The sequence below is a fragment of the Astyanax mexicanus genome, chromosome 15 (assembly GCF_023375975.1).
Source record: "Astyanax mexicanus isolate ESR-SI-001 chromosome 15, AstMex3_surface, whole genome shotgun sequence".
NCBI lineage: Eukaryota > Metazoa > Chordata > Actinopteri > Characiformes > Acestrorhamphidae > Astyanax > Astyanax mexicanus.
Window position 1 is genome coordinate 2,992,025 of NC_064422.1, and position 21,017 is coordinate 3,013,041.

The following is a 21,017-nucleotide window of genomic DNA, read 5'->3' on the forward strand; positions in this document are numbered from 1 at the left end:
GACTTTTTTATTAAGAGATAATAAAAAATAATACACTGAAGGAAGTTTGAATCTCCTGTTACCCACAACAGATCAGCTGCCGACTGTCCAGTTTATCCGTTCTGCCTCAGACTAGTTTCTCACCCTCCACTACTGACTACACTGAAGTTTATATGAGTTTGCTGCGATTGCTTTGGTTGTTCTTATTATCATTAACCATCAGTATTCAGATATATGGATGTATGATATATATATATATACACAGTGCATTCGGAAATTATTCACAGCGCTTCACTTTTTCCACATTTTGTTATGTTACAGCCTTATTCCAAATTGTATTATATTAATCTCTTTTCTCAAAATTCTACACAAAATACCCCGTTATGACCATGTGCATAGGAACCGGGGGGATATTAGAAACAGGTGGATTTGTCCCCCCCAAAAATGATATTGTTTTGCTCAGCTCAGCAGTACTATTAATGAGGAAACAGACCGGTTCAGGAATTAGGTTCCGCCTCTCAGGAGAAACAGCCAATCAGCTTGCTGTTTTTGCAGTGCGCGGAGGAGTCAGTGTGTTGGTGGGGGGGAAGCCCCTCCCCTTCGCAGCTGATTTTAAGATCTGGATATACGGCGTTCATTTTCAAACTGTGTATTAATTTAGGATTGCAGGACTTACTGTGAGCTATAATGAACAAAAAATAATTTAGATAACTAGTTATCTAGAAGCTGGATGTAGGGCATAGACAGAATTTAGTACAACACTGGGTAATGTTGGTAGTTTAAAGCAGTTTCTTAACCCTGATCACTGCCCTTAAAACTGTGTTTTCCATCAGATCCAACTGATCAGCTAATAAACAATCAAACAATTTACTGAGTTTACCTGTTAAAATCTTTTTGCCCCCTATTGATCCTAAATTAATCATTATGTATATCCAGCAGTTTATTAGACACAACATACCACCACTTACTTTATTAAATGCCTTTAAAGCAGAGAAAGCTGTAGAATATGCAGAACAGTGTTAATATGCAGTAGAATATGTAGGAACAGGGTTTAGAAACACTGATCTAACCTGACTTCTGTTCATATGTAGTTCACAGTAAGAACACATGTCCTGACGTTTATATTATCTTCTGCCAAAAATCGTAGTTACATAACGTAGTTACATTCTCTCAGTAGAAAAAAATTAAAAGCGCAGGACCCTTTTTTTTAAAGAGTGGAGAAAATGTAAATATACAACAGATTTGACATACAATACATAATAATGATAAATAATCTTTTATATTATTTTAAATATTAGGTGATAACTGATCGTTTTTTGATGTATGTAATTCAGACATTGCATGCATATTTTTTTCTAACACCAGTAAATGTAATGTGGAGTAACATGGGTTGGTTGTAAAATCACCTTTTCTTGAATGTAACTAATTATAAACAAAATACAGAAAAAACTATAATTTGTGATAAAAAATAATTCCACTTATAAATAAACTTTTTTCACATGGTCATAATGGGGTATTTTATGTAAAATTACTAAAATTAATTTAATACAATTTGGAATAAGGCTGTAACATAACAAAATGTGGAATAAGTGAAGCGCTGAGAATATTTGCCGGATGCACTGTATATATTGATTTAACAAAGCAGACAGCAATGAAGAATCTGTGTGAAGAAGTACATATTTAACAAAAAATATAGTGTAAAGCAGCTTTCAAAGTCAGGAAAGGACTCTTAAAACTAATTTAAATTTCTATATATATTTTTTGGAGTATCACTTCATAGTTGTTTGAGTGTGCCACTGTGCTCGGCATTGTAGGATCACTTTCCACCTTTAGACTGCATGATCAGAAATAGCTGTCGTATCAAAGGCAATAAAAATATGGAAACATTCCTCCTTCATTCCACCCACCACTTAACCTTCACATCCTTTACATCCAGTTGCCACGACTACGGTTTCCTGGCCTTGGCGAAGAACACTCCAGAGACATCGTCCACCCCGACCCTCATATCTGGTGGTAGGTGGTAGACACTGAGCTGCAGCAGCTGGTAGCCGCTGGTTCTCAGGCTGGAACAAACCTGAGCCTCATCCAGCGGCACCACCGGGATCTGCAGGCCAGGAGCCCCGAGATAGAAGCTCTCGCCCAGCGCTCCGATCAGCAGCAGGTGACCGCCGGACCGCAGGAGGCCGGACAGATGGCCCAGTGCCCGTGTGAAGGAGGGCAGGTCCGGGCTCACACTCTCCAGGCAGAAGGAGGACACCAGGCAGTCAGCTCCTGAGCTGGGTATAGATCCAGCCGGCAGGGGGCAGGGCTGGTGAACATTGATGGGCAGCACATCGGTCACCACCGAGCGAAGCCTCTCCGCTTTCTCTGTCCAGGCTGTAGGGCTAGGGATAGGTAAAATACGATGCAGTTTTTTATTAAATAGTACTTCTATTTATTATGTTTACACTCCTTTTTTTAAAACCTGCCATAATTTAGTCATTATCCATTAGAATTAAACAACCTGTTACTGTGCCTCACATGTTCATGTAAAAACACTGCTGTTTTGATTTGTGGTCACAAACACTGAAAATCAGGTCATTACCAGCAGATTTTCAAATTGTTCTTTAAACAAGTAAACTATGGAGGACCAAGTATAAGTATAAGTACAAGTATAAATAAATAAATGCACATATAAATGTAGAAATAAATAAATATATAAATAAATAAATGTTGAAAAAAATATATTAATAAATGCACATTGAAATGAATAAATAAATAAGTATGTAAATAAATAAATACATTCATAAATAATTGTATAGGTAAATAGATAAATTAATAATTACATTTCTTATTGATATATATGTTTATTTATTTATTCCTTTATATGTGCATTTATTTCTTTTTATTTAATTTATTTATTAATTCATGTGTTTTAACATTTCTACATTTATTTATCATCTCTGGCAAGCGTTTTAAATCTTCCCTCTTAAATCCTTATCAAAAGGATCAGGAGAAGAGGTTTGATCACTAATTATTAATTTCTGTTCGGGAGATTTGTGAAATATGCGCTCTCATTTTGACAGCTGAATATCTGAAAATAGCGCCACCGGAAGCGTCTAAGGAACAGACATGCGCAGTAGCTTTGCTTTTGTTTTCCTCATTGAAACGGTCTATAAATTACCAAGGTATGATTAGCGAACCACAGCTGATGTGCATTGCTTGCTTGCTAAGAAACATCCATCTTCTGGGTTCTCCTGAGTTCAAAACTTTCTCCATTTGTTAAACTCACTCTGGTAAAAGAGCTATTTTGCAGGCTGTGTAGATTCCATGTTTGCAGCACACTGGTTGCCTGGCATTGTGGTCTGTACCTAGGAAAAGGGTCGGAGGCTATACCTTGACCTACTGCTTGTTTTTTGTTTTCTTTTTTAACAAAACTGCTGAGGTATAAATGGACTGCCCCTTTAATGCACTTAATTTGTCCTTGTAGTCATGGTAACTGATAAATAAAGAATTCTGATTCTGATATAGGGACAGAATGGACTGGGAAATTAATTGTACAGAATTTTAACAACGTTTACATTCCATTATTTTATTTTTAAAAATAAGGTGCTTTCACAACATAACTGTAGAATTAGCAAAAGTTAAATAACAGTAACGAGCAGCAGCTTAAAGTTCTTTACCTGCGACCCTCCAGCTCACACACACACTGCAGGTAAGGTGTCCAGTCGAGGCTGCTCTTGCCGCCCTGCAGCCAGCTGCGCAGCTCCTTCCGGTTCACCTCTAGGAAGTCGGACAGAACCACCCGATCAAAGTGCTCACAGCCACTCATCACCTGGTACAGAGTCGGACCGGAACCCACATCCACCAGAACCTCTCCTTTCATCCCGCCTGCTTTGAGGGTGCAGAATTTATAAGGACAGAATATTTAAATTGAAATATTTCGATTTTGTTCTGGACAAAAAAAATGCTCACGCTTGCCAATCCTTCGGCTGTATATTGTTATGTACTCTCGTTGAGCCAATCAGAATATAGATTGCTCTTTGGTAGGCGGACCCAGGCAAAGTGAGAGGTAAAGTGAGGGTAGAGTAGGAGGTAGAGTGAGAAAGAGCGAAGGTAAAGTGTGGGGTAGAGTGAGGGTAGAGTGGGAGGTAGTGTGAGGGCAGAGTGTGAGGTCGAGTGTGAGAATAGAGTATGAGATAAAGTAAGAGTATAGTGTTCAATACAAAATTACTAATTTAATGTTTACTTATTTCCTTTACAACATCAAAGGCCAATTTGAGCACACCAAAGGTTTTCAACAAGGCCTAGCAAACCAATCACATGCTATCAAAGATTAGTGGTTTATTAGCATAATTAGCATATCTCTTAATGTGTCCCTTATTGAGCCATTGCAGTTTACATTCACATTTGCAAGTGTATTTACAATAAGTACCCAATAAATAAGTACCCAATTTTGCTTCTCTGTGAATTATCTGCATTGTGGTAACTGATAATGAGCAGTTCCTGGGGAAATCATTAATTATTAATGCTCCCTATTACTTTTTCTTAATTAATGCACACTTAACCCAACCTGCTGTTTCCTCTCTGATCCAGCTGGCAGGGATATCGATGTCATTTCTTTGTACATACTCAAAATTTTGGGTGTAAAATTTAGAATGTCACATAGTTTTAGTGGTAAAATATAAGAATATAATGTACAATTACAAAGAAATAATATGTTCTTAAGTAGGAGTGAGTTACCCCAGGCCCTTTGGCACAAATTACCCCAACCCCACTATTTTGGAAAAAATGCATCATCCAGTAGTTTTGGCGAACATCATGCTAGCTGTATAGACTCATAGTGTAGCTTCACCACAACACCAAAACAAGTGTAAAATGTTTTCAAACGTGTCTAGAACTTGTTAGACACAACAATCAAAACTCCCTGATCATATACATTTTACTTTAAAAGGCAAAAAACAGTTTTTTGAACTTAAATGTTCTTATCGCTCATGCAATGAGGCTCTATTCTTTGCAGCATGAGTGAAATGGCTGACTTTTCAAAAACGTGTGATCACATAAATAATTACTTCAGTGGTTCCCTAGAAACAGGGGGTGGCACAACTTGCCCACTGGCACAAATCACCCCACTTTCCCCATTTCGTGGTGGCTGGTGCTTGGTGGTGGCGGGTCGGTGGCCGGGTGCTTTGTTGGATGTCTAATTGTTATAGTGTTACATTACATGGTACTGCAATTTAGCATCAGCGCTACAAGGCTAAAGTAGTTAACAAATGAATAATAAACTCTAACAAAACCTCTCTGTGTAGCTCCCCTCCAGCACCTGCTACTCTAAACAACAAATTCACACTCCCCTTTCCGTTAACACCAAAAACAGATTCCACACATATTATAAGGGTTTCTGGTATTTCTAATTATTACCATATGGTTATGATAAGAAATGTCAGAAACCCTTATAATCTGTATGAAATCAGTTTTTTGGTGTTAACGAGAAGAGGAGTCTAAATTCATGCTGCACATAAATTTGAACATTATCTATATCCAGTATTTATCTGTGATTTAAAGAAAATTCTGTAGATTTGTTATTTTTTTAATGCTAAGATTTGATTGTTTACGCATGCAATTAATCTGAAATCGCATATCAACACTGGCCCTGCATCCCATCCATAATTCTCTATTTTACAGACTTTAGGATGCATTAGCTGTTTTATTTAGCATTGGAAACACACACTGATGGCACGGTTCCTGTTTCCAGGTTGTTGAAGGTGGAATATGGAACTACATAAGCATTTATTTCCTCTACTAAAGTTTCCTCATGTTTGGTGCTAAAGCTACTTTTACTCAGCACATAAAAATTATTTTATTTAACCAAAACAACATAGAGGTTTTATAATACAGTAAAAAACATGCATGCCACACTACACTATTAATTTAGTCTTTTTCACAAAAATACATTAAGGATCCAACATTTACATTTTTTATAAATCATAATTTTAATCATTTTTAATCTCAGAGCTGGTAGGAGCTTGCCAGATCTAATTTAAATATAATCCCATTTTGGCATTTTTAACACTGATTCTTTTTTTCCATGTAAATATTCCTTATTAAAAGCTTATTAAATTTTTTTTTCATTGCTACAACACAAGTTTCAGATTTAGACTCTCTTGAATCTGAGAGCTATAATGAGAGGCATCTCACCCTCTGAGAAAGCTTTGTGAAGGCAGCTGAGTTTCCACGGCACGATGCTGTCGCTCCGCTGGAAGTCGGCTCGTGGAGGAGTGTAGTTGTACTGCAGGTACGCCGCAGGGTTGAAGCCTTGGTAGCAGGCCTCTATGGCGGCCACCGCCTCCTCACTACTGTCCTTCCCCTCCATCTCTCAGCATGCTGCAGGCCGGGCCCGTATTTATACCTGCACCGAATTACCTGTAGCCAAATTAGCCTTTATGCCTCATCTGCTCCAGCCTCGGTGGCTCTTAATCTTATCTCCGCAGATGGAGATAGGGGTCCTCTCTCCGAACGACAGCCGGCCCACCTGAGAGCACTCAGGCCTCTCTGACCTCAGGCACTGATGGCATCACGCTTGGGCTTTTTACTCCAACTGCTGCCACTCCAGGCCTTCCTGACTCGCTATCTGTCCCATCTGACCACAGGCTTCCCTCAGTTCACCCACACAAAAGGAGTCGTCACTGGCCATTAGCTCAGCGGCTCCACACGAGTTATTACGCAGAGGCCGGGCTGAGTGTGCCTCAAGACACGACTAATTCACCAGAGCTGCACATCCAGACACTGCAAAGGGAACACGCATCCATTACAAAAGGAGAAATGCACTTTAATAAAACTCCACAGATGTGAAACGCTGTTTCAGACAAATATGAAGAGTGTGTGCAGCTGCGTTTTGGCTAACCGTGGTCATCTCAGTGGAGGATGTAGCTTGTGTAACGCAGTGGGCAAACCCCCTTTTAGTCCCAACTCAAAACCTGGTCTGAAGCTGAGCCTGAGATACAGCTGCAAGAAAAAGTATATGAACCCTTTGGGATTATACTTGGATTTCTGCATAAATTGGTCATTAAATGTGTTCTGATCTTCATCTAAATCACAACAATAGACAAACACAGTCTGCTTAAACTAATACCACACAAAACAATTATATGATTGCATGTTTGTTTTGAAAACATGTTAATATTCACAGTGAGGAGGAAAAGTATGTGATTCTTTGGATTTAATAACTGGTTGACCCTCTTTTGGCAGCAAGAACATTAACCAAACCAAATGTTTCCTGTAGCTGCAGATCAGACCTGCACAACAGAATTGTGGATCATTCCTCTTCACTAAACTGTTTCAGTTTATTCTTGGGATACCTGGTGTGAATCGCTCTCTTGAGGTCATGATGCTCCAGCATCTCAACAAAGCAAAGCAGCCCCAAACTGATGCTCCCTCCACCATGTTTCGCAGTTGGGAAGAGGTTTTGATGGTGTGCTGTGCCTTTTTTCTCCACACATAGTGTTGTGTGTTCCTTCCAAACTACTCAATTTTGTTTTTTCTGTCCACAGTATATTTAGCCAGTAGTTCTGTGGGACATGCAGGTTCTCTTTTGCAAACTTCAAACATGCAGCAATGTTTTTTTTGACAGCAGTGGCTTCTTCTGTTGTGTACTCCCATAAACTCCATTCTTGTTTTATGTTTTCCTTATTGTAGATTTGTCAACAGAAATGTAAGCATGTGCCAGAGATTTCTGTAAGTCTTTAGCTGACACTCTAGGATTCTTCCTCACCTCATTGATTATTCTGTTCTCTTGCAGTCATCTTTACAGGACGACCACCCCTAGGGAGAGTAGCAACAGTGCTAAACTTTCTCCATTTGTAGAGCGTCTGTCTTACCATGGACACATGAACATCAAGGCTTTTAGAGATACTTTTGTAACCCTTTCCAGCTTCATGCAAGTCAATCTTGAACGTAGGTCTTCTGAGAGCTTTTTTGTGCAAGGCATGGTTATCAAGCAATGCTTCTTAGGAACAGCAAACTTAAAACTGCTGTTTGTTTTTATTGGGCAGGACAGCTTTAACCAACACATCCCATCTCATCACATTGATTGGACTCCAGGTTGACTCCTGGCTCCAATTAGCTCTTAGAAAAGTAATTAGGCTAGAGGTTAACATATTTTTTCCCCCTCACTGTGAATGTTGTGTTGAGTAAAACCATGCAAATATATATTTTTTTGTGTGTTATTAGTTTAAGCAGACTGTGTTTGTCTATTGTTGTGACTTAGATGAAGATCAGAACCCATTAAATGACCAATTTATGCAGAAATCCAAGTAATCCCAAAGTGTACCTACTTTTTAGTCCAACTGTAAGAACTATCCTGCACCTTCTGCTCTCTTTTATAAAGAATAAGTAAAGATTAATGGAAATACGCTACAACATACTATCACAACTGTACAAATAATTTTATAGATACAAGAGTTTTATTCCCCTTTCTGTGTTCTATGTGTTTATTATATATTGCAGGATCAACTGCCAAACATCAGATTAAGAGAAGTGAATTTCTGTAGCCATGATACAACTATATCATATAAAGCTTTATAACACACAACACTGTATTACTCTCACAGAAAGTGTATCTATGTTGGTATAGTACTTATATCAACTTTAATGTCTAGTTGATATAATTAGCTTTAAAATGTACATCCCATGGCAAATAAAGCTGCACATGAGCTAAGTGTCATGACAACCTAAAGCCACAGAAAATCTGTGTCACTTGATATAGTATTTATATGTAGCCAGGTGGTGAATTGAGAATACACCTTTAAAATGTGTGTCTGTAACTTTAAGAAACACAATCAGAAGGAAAGGGAGGAGCTAAGAGCATGGTAGAGAAGGAGGCTCAAGCTGCAGTGAATGGTGGTGCTCCATTTTAGGATCCATCCAGAGCCATCCTAATGAAATAAGAGGTAAAAATCAGGAAATACTGAACAATATAAGGTTTAGTTGGCCTATAACAGTAGTAGATGCCTATATTGCCTTTCTAAACATGTATTTTGGATGAATCACAACCAGATGCGGGCAGATGGCATTGTTTCTGTGGGGTAGTGTGCTCCTCGTGGTCAAGCCTTGTATTTTTCTGGGTTACAGAAGCTGTTTATCCAAGTTCTCTTGATGAAATGCTCAAATCTTGTTGAGTAAAGCTGAGTAAATCGAGGTGAGCTTAAAAACAAATATTAAAAGAGCTCTGTTAATGGTATTAATGTGGTATTAATGTTATTTATCTATTTTCTGTAATTAGTGCCACTACCAAATACTGTGCTGTGTTCTAAGCTAGGGTTTTACAGTGTATTCATTTTATTTTTATTGTTTTGAGTACAATTTAATCAGAATAAAATACCCGGAAAAAGTAATTTTGTCATTTGGTGTGCGTCCTTTCCCCAGTGACATATACATAAGCAGCCTTTATGATATTTGACGCCTTTTGGAATAAGCATTATAAATGTTTATATGTGTCTATGTAGGTGTCATGTAGCCTCATTAAAAATGAACTATCGTGAAGTCTTACTGAAGGTTCTGATGTCACAATTAACAACCAAATAATAATAATAATAACAATTAATAAGGCATTAAGTAACTTCCTAAATCACATCTTTCTCCTGGAACAATCATCTCCATTTACCAATAAGTGTGTCTGATCTCCCCTTTTAACATAGCTACTGCCTATTATATATTGTTAAATGTATGTGTAATACATATATGTGAGACATAAACCTTGTATCTCCCTTATTTCTGTTTTGACATAATGTGAATCTGGTAGTTTCCCTGTGTTCAGTTTTCATGATTAATCAACCAATAAAATGCTCCAAAATTTCTCCTTCACCTGTAAAGTTAAATGCACAACATTTTTGCATGTCATTGATGGTTTGTTGATATATGAGTAAAATATATGTTCCATATTTAAATTGCCAATTTTAATGATTTGCCATTTATGTATATATGTGAAAATATGTTGGAGATAAGGGAATTTTAACGCTCATAACAGCCTGGCTATTTTTCCTAACCTTTTCTATTAAATCACGTGACTGTAGCCCTCCAATAGAATTTTAGAGTGATGTTACTATATACACTTTCATAGTATATTTCTGTTATTTACACTTAGTGCAAATGACACTTACGTAATAAATCAGATTGTATATAAAATATCCAGATGTTTTTTTTTGTCTGAATAAGCACTGCCCGGTAAACAGTTTATTACATTACATTTGTCAGACGCTTTTGTCCAAAGCGACTTACAATAGTGAAGTACAAAAGATTAGAAGTTAAAGGTAAAAACATCTTTAGACAGGGCCTAAAGGAGGTCAAAGGGAAATAAAGGGATAGAGAAGTGAAGAAGGGGAAGAGGGAAATGAGGTTAGAATAGTTAGTGTGTTAGAGGTGTTAGGAGAGTAAGAGTTTTTTGAAGAGCTCTGTCTTCAGGAGTGTTTTAAAGATAGAGAGAGATTCTCCTGATCTGGTAGTAGAAGGTAGTTAGTTAGAGGTGTTAGGAGAGTAAGTGCTCTTTGAAGAGCTCTGTCTTCAGGAGTTTATTAAAGATAGTGAGAGATTCTCCTGATCTGGTAGTGGAAGGTAGTTAGTTAGAGGTGTTAGGAGAGTAAGTGCTCTTTGAAGAGCTCTGTCTTCAGGAGTTTATTAAAGATAGTGAGAGATTCTCCTGATCTGGTAGTAGAAGGTAGTTAGTTAGAGGTGTTAGGAGAGTAAGTGCTCTTTAAAGAGCTCTGTCTTCAGGAGTTTATTAAAGATAGCGAGAGATTCTCCTGATCTGGTAGTAGAAGGTAGTTAGTTAGAGGTGTTAGGAGAGTAAGTGCTCTTTGAAGAGCTCTGTCTTCAGGAGTTTATTAAAGATAGCGAGAGATTCTCCTGATCTGGTAGTGGAAGGTAGTTTGTTCCACCATTGGGGAACTCTGTATGAGAACAGTCTGGATTGCTTTGTGTGAATGTTTGTTTGGTAAAGCGAGGCGACGTTCATTGGAGGAGCGCAGCGGCCGGGAGGTAGCGTAAGCCTTCAGGAGCGAGTGCAGGTAGGAAGGAGCTGTTCTGTATCACCTTGTAGGCGATTGTAAGAGTTTTGAATTTGAAACGAGCATCAACTGGTAGCCAGTGGAGCTCCATGAGCAGCGGGGTGACATGAGCCCGTTTGGGTTGGTTGAAGACCAGACGTGCTGCTGCATTCTGGATCATTTGGAGTGGTTTTACTACGCAGGCCAGGAGGCCAGTTAGTATGGCATTGCAATAGTCGAGGCGTGAGATGACGACCGCTTGTAGAAGGAATTTTCAGTAACTAAAGAAAAATATGTTACCTTAAAATCCTCAAGTCTACAAAAAAAAAACTGCTCTGGTGATCATATCATAATATAAAAACTGTTATCCAGTGTAATACTCTTCGTGTTACACCTTAATATGATTTAAGAAGTCAGTGTGGATGATCTGTAAGTGAACAAGCTGAAGAATATTGAAAAAGTTCCATACTGTCTGATTTTCAGTCAGGATTTGTAAAAAACACAGTACAAGCTACTGCTACCGTGAAAGATATGAATTACATTACTGAAGCACTTGATAAAAAGCAAAGACGTCTTTAACTTTTTATTGAATTTACAAAGATATATAAGGTGCTTGACCATAGTGTTTTAATTAGAGGTCTCTCAGAAATCATCATTTCTTATCAGGCTGTTATGTGGTTTGCTGATTACCTCTGTAATAGGACCCAGGTTATACAGCTAGAGCGTGCTGCAGGTCTACAAAGGGATCCCACAAGGCTCAGTCCTGGGCCCTTTATTATTCACCTTGTATATAAGTTACCTTGGACAGAATATTTAAAATACAGCTTTAGATTTTTATGCTGATAATATGGTTATGTACTGCTGTGCATCTACTCCTGCTCAAGATTCTGTGTATCTTCAGCATACATTTTATACATTGCAAGAGCAGGTTTGCCTAAGGCAGCCTTACTTAACTCCAAATAAAACCAAACTCTGACTTCCCAAGTGTCCCGGAAGTTGCAGGAGTCTGTCGCATATCAATAACGGCTTCCTGATGCCCGCAAATCAGATAAAATCACCCAGAATCTAGAACAAGACACAAACGCACACAGGCGACACAGACTTATTCCCCCAATCACATGTGAAAGAGAGGGAGAGGGACAGAAAGGCGCTCCCCTCATGTGCATATTCATGAAGTGCATACAAAACAGAGAGGGTTCTGATTGGCCTGCTCTCTGCAAAGATATATATATATATATATATATATATATATATATATATATATATATATATATATAATGTATACATTATGTAATATATATAATAGCCAAAATATATGTGTGTGAGCACCTTCACAGAATGAATGAGCAGGTTAGTTTCCTCTGCTGAGAAGCACAGAAGCGCTGCGCCATTAAAATAGCAGTCTGCCAAGGTCAAAGCTTACTTGATCTTTAAAAAAAAATGGAAATTGACACTGATTGGTTTATTTGACATTATGCCCAAAACACTTCCATGATTAATTGAGAGAATTAGTACATGCTTTTTGCCCATTTCGAGTCGTGCAAGGTGTACTTTTCCTGTCGTTACGATAGCCAAAACACACTTACATGCCCTAAATCAATCTGCACAGTGCACGGTTCACTGCTCCTCTATAGATCAATAAACTCGGGTCCAGAGTCTTTTAAATGACATATCCAGCACTTAACACATAGACTGTAGGTTTTACTAGGATTACATTATAGGAAAACCTTTCTGCTTGTTATTATGGAGATTGGTAAATCACAGTCTTTACTCCCTCACTGTGTTGCGATTTGTTGTACTGAATTTTTAAAAGACTGCTTTAAGGTTTTCTGCACCATCTGCCTAAAACAAAATAATCTCCAAAATGAACTTCAGATACTAATTATGTACCATTTAACAGTTTTAAGTATATGGTAAAGTCAGAGTCTAGACGGCCTTTGAGTAGATGTTGTATGTAATGTGTATATGTATTGTGTAAATGTTTGTATATATGTTCTGTTAACATGGGGTTGCTGCCAGACATGGCCAGATCTCCCCTGTGAAAGAGATCTGTGATCTTAATGGGAATTTACCTGGTTATATAAAGACTAAATAGATAAAAATAAGATTTAGGCCTAGTTTGGATTTGGGAAAGTTTGTATCTAAAGTTTAAAACATATAAAATTATATAAAAAATATATCTTTGAAAAGTTACTTTATTTTAGTAATTCAGTTAAAAATGTGAAAATCATATGTTATATAGATGTATTACACACGGAGTTATCTATTTTAAGCGTTCATTTTGGTGTACAGCCAATGAAAGTTCCCAAAAATCAGTGTCTCAGAAAATTTGAATATTATATAAGAACAATTTATTCTTTTGGCAGTTTGCTAAGTCCTGCTTGAAAATGAAATCTGCATCTTCATAAAAGTCGTCAGCAGAGGGAAGCATAAAGTGCTGTAAGATTTTGTGGGAAAACAAAACTGACTTTAGACTTGATAATAAAACACAGTGGATCAACACCAGCAGATGACATGTCTCTACAAACCATCACTGATTGGTGGAAACTTCACACTAGACCTCGAGCAGTTTGGACTGTGTGTCTCTCCACTCTTCCTCCAGACTCTGCTCCCTTGATTTACTAAATGAAATGTAAAATTTACTGATGATCAGTGATGGTTTGGAGAGACATGTCATCTGCTGGTGTTGATCCACTGTGTTTTATTATCAAGTCTAAAGTCAGTGCAGTTTTATTTTTCCACAAAATCTTACAGCACTTCATGCTTCCATCTGCTACTGACAACTTTTATGGAGATGCAGATTTCATTTTCCAGCAGGACTTGGCACACTGCCCACACTGCAGAACAGACCAATTGGTCTTATATAATATTCAAATTTTCTAAAACACTGATTGTAAGCCATAATCATCAATAATAAAATAAATAAAGGCTTAAAATAGATCACTCTGTGTGTAATACATCTATATAATATATGAGTTTCACATTTTGAACTGAATTACTAAAAGAAAATAACTTTTCAAAGATATTCTAATTTTTTAAGATGGCCCTGTATTAGAGATACTTTTATAATTACCAATTACAACTTCAGCACATGCATCTAATTTTCCAATGTGCACTTAATTAGTGTAAGAATATTATTATCTTGAACTGATATAAATATTCTGTATCTTTTATTAACTCTGTTTATCTAATCCTATAATACCTGCTAAATACTGCTACAATGCTGCCATCTAGTGTTGGGATGACACTGGTACCTCACCATGTTCACCATGGCCACTTTATTATAAACACCTACCCAGTGTGTTCAATGGTTGACCTGACTGAAATAGCTTCACATTATTTTTAAGGGGGCAGTATAATTCAGGGCAGGCTGGATTATTCCACCTTAAAGCGGCTTCATGTTTTAGCCTACAGTAACACTAAATGAAACATCATATATCACTGTGAATTTACTCCTATATAGAGGGGGCGGCCCATTGGTCCATCTTTAATATAGACAGTGGAATGAACCAATCAGGATATAGGAGAAAAACAGTCCCATCCTCTCTCCGCGTGGTCCACGGAACTCCCACTACCTTCAGTTTTGAGCGCCTATGTTAGAGGAGAGACAGTAAGGAGAAACAGAAGCAGAAAGCCGGACCGGAGAATTTACGCGCGGAGAAACTGAAGAGTCTCACTGTAGCTGCTACAAAATGTGTAAAAATCACAGACATGTTCACTGTGTGAATAGTAGTTTGAATTTGTAGCCCCTATGCTGTGGTTCAACATGTTTTAAAAAGCACTTAAACTACTGAAATAACAGATTTTAACTGATAAATGATAAGTAAAGCATTGCAATTTAAGCATGACTAAAGTAAGTGTAAAAAAAGTATAAAAGTAATATTAGCTAAATAAATGCCCGCCCTGAATAAGAGTCAGACAGTGTCAAATGCTTTTAAAGCCATAGTTGCGTTGCATTGATTCATAAAGCAGCCCTGTTTGTAGCCTGATACAAATACATGTTATAGCTGTTTAAAGGAAGAAGCACCTTTAACCTGAAGAATCAGAATTGAGCTGTTATATCAGAGAAATTCAGAAAATACATATTAGAGATGATTCAATAAAAAGGGATAAAACATCAATTGATCTGCACAGAGCAGACAAAAATGGTGGAGTTAATAATAGACACTAAACTAGTGCTGGGCAGTATGACCAAAAATGCATATCACAGTATTGTTTTACAGTATATCACAATATTTTTATTATTATTTATTTATATATTTTTGCATGACTGGGCTTTTATATAGGCTGTGACTTACTCTACTGTTTGAAGTACATATAATATAAAACACTAAGGCTTTGAATTAAGGCTCTGATAAGTATTGGGTTTACTTTTTGCCCCACAAAAGAAAAACAGCTAAAGAATGTAAACACAGACCTTAAAATGAGATAAGGTAAGCAGCAGGTTACAGGCTGATAATACTCACCTGTGAACAACAAAAGACTCAAATATGAGTCTCTGTGCTGGAGAACTAAACTGAAACTCCTGTATAACTCTGTACTTCAGTGGAATGTCTTTACTGCTGCTTAATACCTGACTGGTAAAATTCATACATAAGGCACACCAGATTATAAGGTGCAATGATTTTTGGGTGCACCTTATAGTGTGAAAAATACGGTAATTGCACAGCTAAACTACGAAAAAGTTAATAGCAGAACGTTCTTACTACTTCATTCCAGTATTAATAAAATGAGCAGAGTGTGTACTCGGGAGGGGTGGATGTATATATGCGTCTTGTCTGTCTTATTATAGCAGTCCTGTCTGAACCAAAAATAAAGGTCAATTTTAAACCCAAACCACCTCTGACCTGAATAAGTTGTTAATACAGGCGACATCAGGCGAGGGGCTACTGCACCAGTGGGGTCTGTACACAGTGGGCTGTGGTGTTTATAGGGTATAAGGGGTTTATGTTCTCTCCATCCTCCTCACTGCCACTTTGCTCCACCTATCTGCCCAGGGAGTTGTTTGCTGCCATGTACAGCAGGATCTGTAAGGTTTTAGTTGGTAGAAGAGCTGTGGTGTCTATGAGGCTTTTACTTTCATTTAAAGATCTTTAATTTTCTTATTGTTTCCTAATAATTCATATGAATTATTTTATCTAAAATTAAAAGTTTTTATTGTGTACGCTTGTCTGCTCACAGATCTCCAGATAGGAGCAAGAAGTGACTGTGGATGTTCCAGCAGAGCGTCTTAGATCTACACAAGCCTTCCCCATAATCCTCGGGAGGCCAAGCTCAGCCGACTGCAGTTTGGAGCGAGGCGAATGAGGGCAGTTCTATTTGGAGCAGCCCTAGCGAGTGTGCAGACCTGCTTTAGTCTCCCGGGGGGAAATGTTGGGCTACAGATCCAGAAAGGCCGTTAAAATGGCACAAACTGACACACAGTGTACATACATAAAGTGTTTAGCAATGAATTAATTCAAAATTAATTTACATTCGTTTTTATTGTCAAAATTACAGTAAAATCCACATAAAATCAGATTGTCCTGAACAAAAATGCCCCCCCAGGACCACAGAACTACAGCACTACGGAACTACTGCAAGTAAAAACTTGCCTGGTTAATGAGATACTTTAAGTGTTGTATAACAGAATGCTACTAGAAAAGCTTTTTAATATATGTACCAAAAACTATTCATAGAACATTTCACTCTGTTCTACCACATATAGCATATATATGTTTTTAAAACAGGCTCATCGAGTTCAGTAACACTCAAATGAAGAACTGGGTTTAATTTTTTTCTTTTAAAAATCCAAAGGGATTTGTAATGGATTCTGCCCACTTATTAACTCATGTTGTATAGATTACAGCTGGACATCTCCATCTTTGTGGTAGTGATCTAATTAAAACCTAAACCTGGAGCAAAGCCTCAAATCTAAATAAATTCAATATTACCCTTTAAAACAAACCCATGTAATGCATGAATATGTGTGTCCACCTTGATGTTGTCATATTTCATCCAAATAAAAATGAGGTTAATTAAAATAAAATGTTCCGGGGTTGTCAAAATTAAGAAATGTCAAGAAAAAAATAATGTATGGTGAGGGCAACATAGTATTATGGGATTTTATTTTAGTCTTAAGAACAGGGGAAGAGGCAAAACCACTTAAAAGGGTGGGTCAGTCCGTAGTTAGAATAGAAAGTGTAGAGCTGTAAAGAGTAGAGCTGCAATCAGACCCCAGGGACAGGGGACATGGGATCATTGAGGGAGGAGTCAAAACACAAAACTGAAATGAAGAACTCCTTCCAGAAAAAGCCAACTATCACTAAGAGACATTTAATGAGTTTATCTAGTGCATGCTATTTATTTTAGTTCAGTCTTTGATTGTGTAGGACAATTTGCCCAAATACATCTTCTCTTTAGATTAGTACTTTTTATAGGTGTGTCACATGGGTTTTCCTTTGAAGGTGTCTTTCCAGTGAAGGTGTCTTGGCCCGGGCCTAACTGCCCTAAATGCACATTACACACCCTTTAAATTACACTCCTCCATGTTTTAAAACAAGACAGTGCCTTTCAGGTCTCTCAAGCTTAATTGATATTAAAGAGTGAACTAAATAGAACTTTCATTACTTTTTGTTTTTCAATTTTCATCAGCCGTGCATATTTGGCAACATAGGTGCACAGCAAATATCTGAGTAAATTATTAACAGTATTCAGATAATAGTGCAAAATTCACTCATATCACAAAATATTCAGTTTTTTTCTCACAGACTTGAGGCTGGAGCCCCTTGTCAGAATTAAGCTTAGTCCGGCATGGCTCTGGGCTTGGTCTTCTCAAGGTTAACACCAAAACTGGTGGAGAATGTGGGCTTGCCCTGCTGGTGTGCAGGTCCACTGGCTGGGAGATGAGTAGTATCACTGTGTCCTCTAAAGCTGCTTTATAATGCATCATCAGTAAGCCTGCAGTGCTTGATGATATATAGAGTCTGCAGGGCTGGATTAGCAGGCCATTAAACCTTGTCTAGGTGGAGGTGCTGGATCTGGGTTGGTGTCTGTGGCGACCACATGTAAGAAATTATTAACAGGGCTGCACCGATACAGGCCTGGTTCTCTGCTGGTTCCCTCACCTGCTCCCCAGAACAGCTGCCTCTCTCCCAGTCACAGGTTAGGTACACCAGGGTAGGGAGGTCAGCCAGAGGAGCATGTGCCCTGGGGACAGGACAAAGATTTCTTTTGCCCTGGTTGTCTGGGCATTGTCTGCTGCCCAGGGGCTTCATGTACTACAACTTGTGTGGACTTCCTACTAAAATGTTCCGTACGCTCAGAGCTGAAAGGTTCCGTACACACAAAAAAATCTGAATGTATCAAACCGTGCGTAGGCAGAATCACACATACTCTATCTTAGTACATCGCAATCAACTTGAAATTAGGCGCAAGAGCACGAACACATCACACCTGCCTTGTCTCCTCCCTCAGTTAAACAGAGTATAATGTTATAATAATAATAATAATAATCTGCTAGAATATAATATGCCCATCAAGAAAGTGTCGCAAGGCGTGTAGTGTGGCCTCTGTTTTCGTAATTTAACAGTTACTAATGTTTTAAATTAATTATTCTAAGCTGGATAATTAATGCTTTCATTTAAATGCTTTAAATGAGTTGCTTACCAAGAAGCCACCCGTCACGCACTCAGCTTGTAATCTTTTCCCAACTATGCTCTTGGAAATCTGATATGATTTATAAGCCAGTCGTCATCATGGGCCAAAAAAACATACTGGTAACGGAAAATGCACTCTCAGCGAATTCGGTCATTAGCCATATTTTCCAATAATGCCAACGCTGCCATCTCCAACAACTCCAATGCAAACTTTTATGCATGTTTATATAATCTAGACTAAGTGGATGTCAATCAATAATGGTTTACTACAATCTTTGCGTAAAGGATATCTTATTAGTTGTAATTCCAATGCATCGCCTCTAAGTGTGGCCAAATAACAAAAACAAAATACATACGCACAAAAAACATATGTACGCTTGAAATTAAAGTGCCGTGGGGGAACGCACTTTCTCACATTAAAGTCAAATTTAGTACATCTGACCGTGAGCGTGAAATAAGGTGTACGCAATGTTTTTGTGCGTATGCACCTTTAGTACATGAGGCCCCAGGAGAGCACCAAATCCTTTCCACCCTGATCAACAATGTTGCCTGGCTAAATAGCTACTGCACTAGTTCTCCAAACTACATGCTGCCAGCTAATAAAAACGTTGTTTTTTTCACATGAAGTCACATAAGTCTGCTCCCTGCTCTGCTCCCTGCTCTGCTCCCTGCTCTGCTCCCTGCTCTGCTCCCTGCTCTGCTCCCTGCTCTGCTCCCTGCTCTGCTCTCTACTACTCTGGTCTGCTGCTGTGCTGGTTTGCTGCTGTGCTGCTCTGCTGCTGAAAGCTTGCTTTAATCTTCAGCTTCTACACTTTTCTCTGTTTTCTTCTCTTTTACTCTCTTCACACTTACTAATCCACTTTTAGTCTGCTTCCTCTTTGCTCTACACACCTATTAATCCACTCTCAGTCTACTTTTATAGACTTTTTCTTCAGGTTTGCTGGATTAGCTGTTTGCTGCTGCAGTTTGTTTGTGTAAGTTTCTAATTTCAACTGAAACAAGGTGAGTGCTTTTTTTTTCTCCATGGCTTCTGCTCAGGTTTACACCTGTTTAGAGTGTGGCATGTATAGCTTAGATCCCTTATCCACCGATACTGGTAACAATAGTGGTATTTGTACTAAGTGTGAGATAGTTAGCTCCTTGGTGGATAAGGTGAATAAGTTAGAGCTGCACGTCCGGGGTTTAATAAGGGATAGACAGCAGGATTCACTGTTAGCAGCCCCGGGTGTCTCAGGGAGAGTTAGTACCCCCTCGACTCCGGCCTTAGAGCCCTCACAGCGGGGCGAATGGGTAACGTCTCGGCGGCATAGTCGAAAGGCTAAGGCTAATGCTACCGCAAAGGCCACAGCCAGCCCACCTGAACACCACGCTCCCCCAGTTCACGTGTCAAACAGGTTTGCCCCGCTCAGTGAAGCACCAACTGAGGAGCCTGTTAAAGGTACTCTGGTGATAGGAGACTCTATCGTCCGACACGTGAAATTAGCTACTCCTTTAGGGGCACCAGCGGCAACAGTTACTTGTTTACCGGGAGCCAGAGCACCGGACATTAGTGGCAACCTTAGGTTAGGGAATAGGAGATATTCGAGGGTAGTAATTCATGTAGGGGCCAATGATATTCGTCTGCGGCAGTCTGAAGTAACTAAGGCTAATATTAAAGAGGTGATTAAACAGGCCCAGACGCTGTCCGAGGAGGTAATCTGCTCTGGCCCCATCCCAATGAGGCGTGGTGATGAAGCTTACAGCAGGCTTTCTTCGCTGAACCGCTGGATGTCCAAGTGGTGTGCAGAAAATCATGTGGGCTTTATAGATAACTGGCTACACTTTGAGGGCAAGCCTGGTCTTTTAGGTAGGGATGGTGTCCACCCCATGCGGGAGGGTGCTGCCTTACTTTCATGCAGCATAGCTCATAGTCTTTTAGCTAGTCGGCAGAGTAGTATTAGAAGCTGCTGACAATCCAGAGCCGGGACCAGGCCGCAGACAGAGAGGCTTAACCGACCGTCTGCGAGCTGCAAAGAGACGTTACCTAGATACCAATGTATTCAGACTGTGTCTGTCCCCCGAGTCAAACAAAAACATCAAAAAACTAAAACAGTAAATCTAAATAACTTAACTTATATTAAACAATCATATCCAGACTGTAGTACTAACATTTCAAGCCTAAAGATTGGTTTACTTAATATTAGATCTCTAAATTCAAAAGCAGTTCTGGTGAATGAAATGATAACTGATCAGAAATTCGATGTTCTGTGTCTGACAGAAACCTGGATTAGGCCAAATGAATATGTAGCATTAAATGAAGCCACCCCTGCAGGCTATAATTATATACACAATCCGAGATTGTCCGGTAGAGGAGGTGGGGTCTGCATACTTTTCCAAAGTACCT

At 38.7% G+C, this 21,017-nt stretch overlaps 1 protein-coding gene across 2 annotated transcripts; it reads right to left on the bottom strand.

Moving 5' to 3' along the window:
* Positions 1-368: 368 nt before the first annotated feature.
* Positions 369-6,363, bottom strand: LOC103022410 (phenylethanolamine N-methyltransferase). Of its 2 annotated transcripts, none has more exons than XM_049465161.1 (3): positions 6,157-6,363; positions 3,642-3,849; positions 369-2,363 (listed from the first exon to the last, which is right to left on the bottom strand). In XM_049465161.1, the coding sequence occupies exons 1-3, from the start codon at positions 6,329-6,331 to the stop codon at positions 1,925-1,927; spliced, it is 822 nt and encodes a 273-aa protein (XP_049321118.1). In that variant the 5' UTR covers positions 6,332-6,363; the 3' UTR covers positions 369-1,924. The 2 variants fall into 2 exon arrangements, with proteins under 2 accessions (XP_049321118.1, XP_049321117.1); XM_049465160.1 differs by having other exon boundaries at positions 3,642-3,852.
* Between the last annotated feature and the right edge of the window lie 14,654 nt (positions 6,364-21,017).

Bases quoted from the DNA above. Each gene is read 5' to 3' on its own strand.
- LOC103022410 (XM_049465160.1), bottom strand. From the start codon at position 6,331: ATGGAGGGGAAGGACAGTAGTGAGGAGGCGGTGGCCGCCATAGAGGCC. The intron at 3,853-6,156 runs GTGAGATGCCTC...GCACCCTCAAAG, and splicing joins TCACAAAGCTTTCTCAGAGG to CAGGCGGGATGAAAGGAGAG. The intron at 2,364-3,641 runs GTAAAGAACTTT...ACCTATCCCTAG, and splicing joins TGTGAGCTGGAGGGTCGCAG to CCCTACAGCCTGGACAGAGA.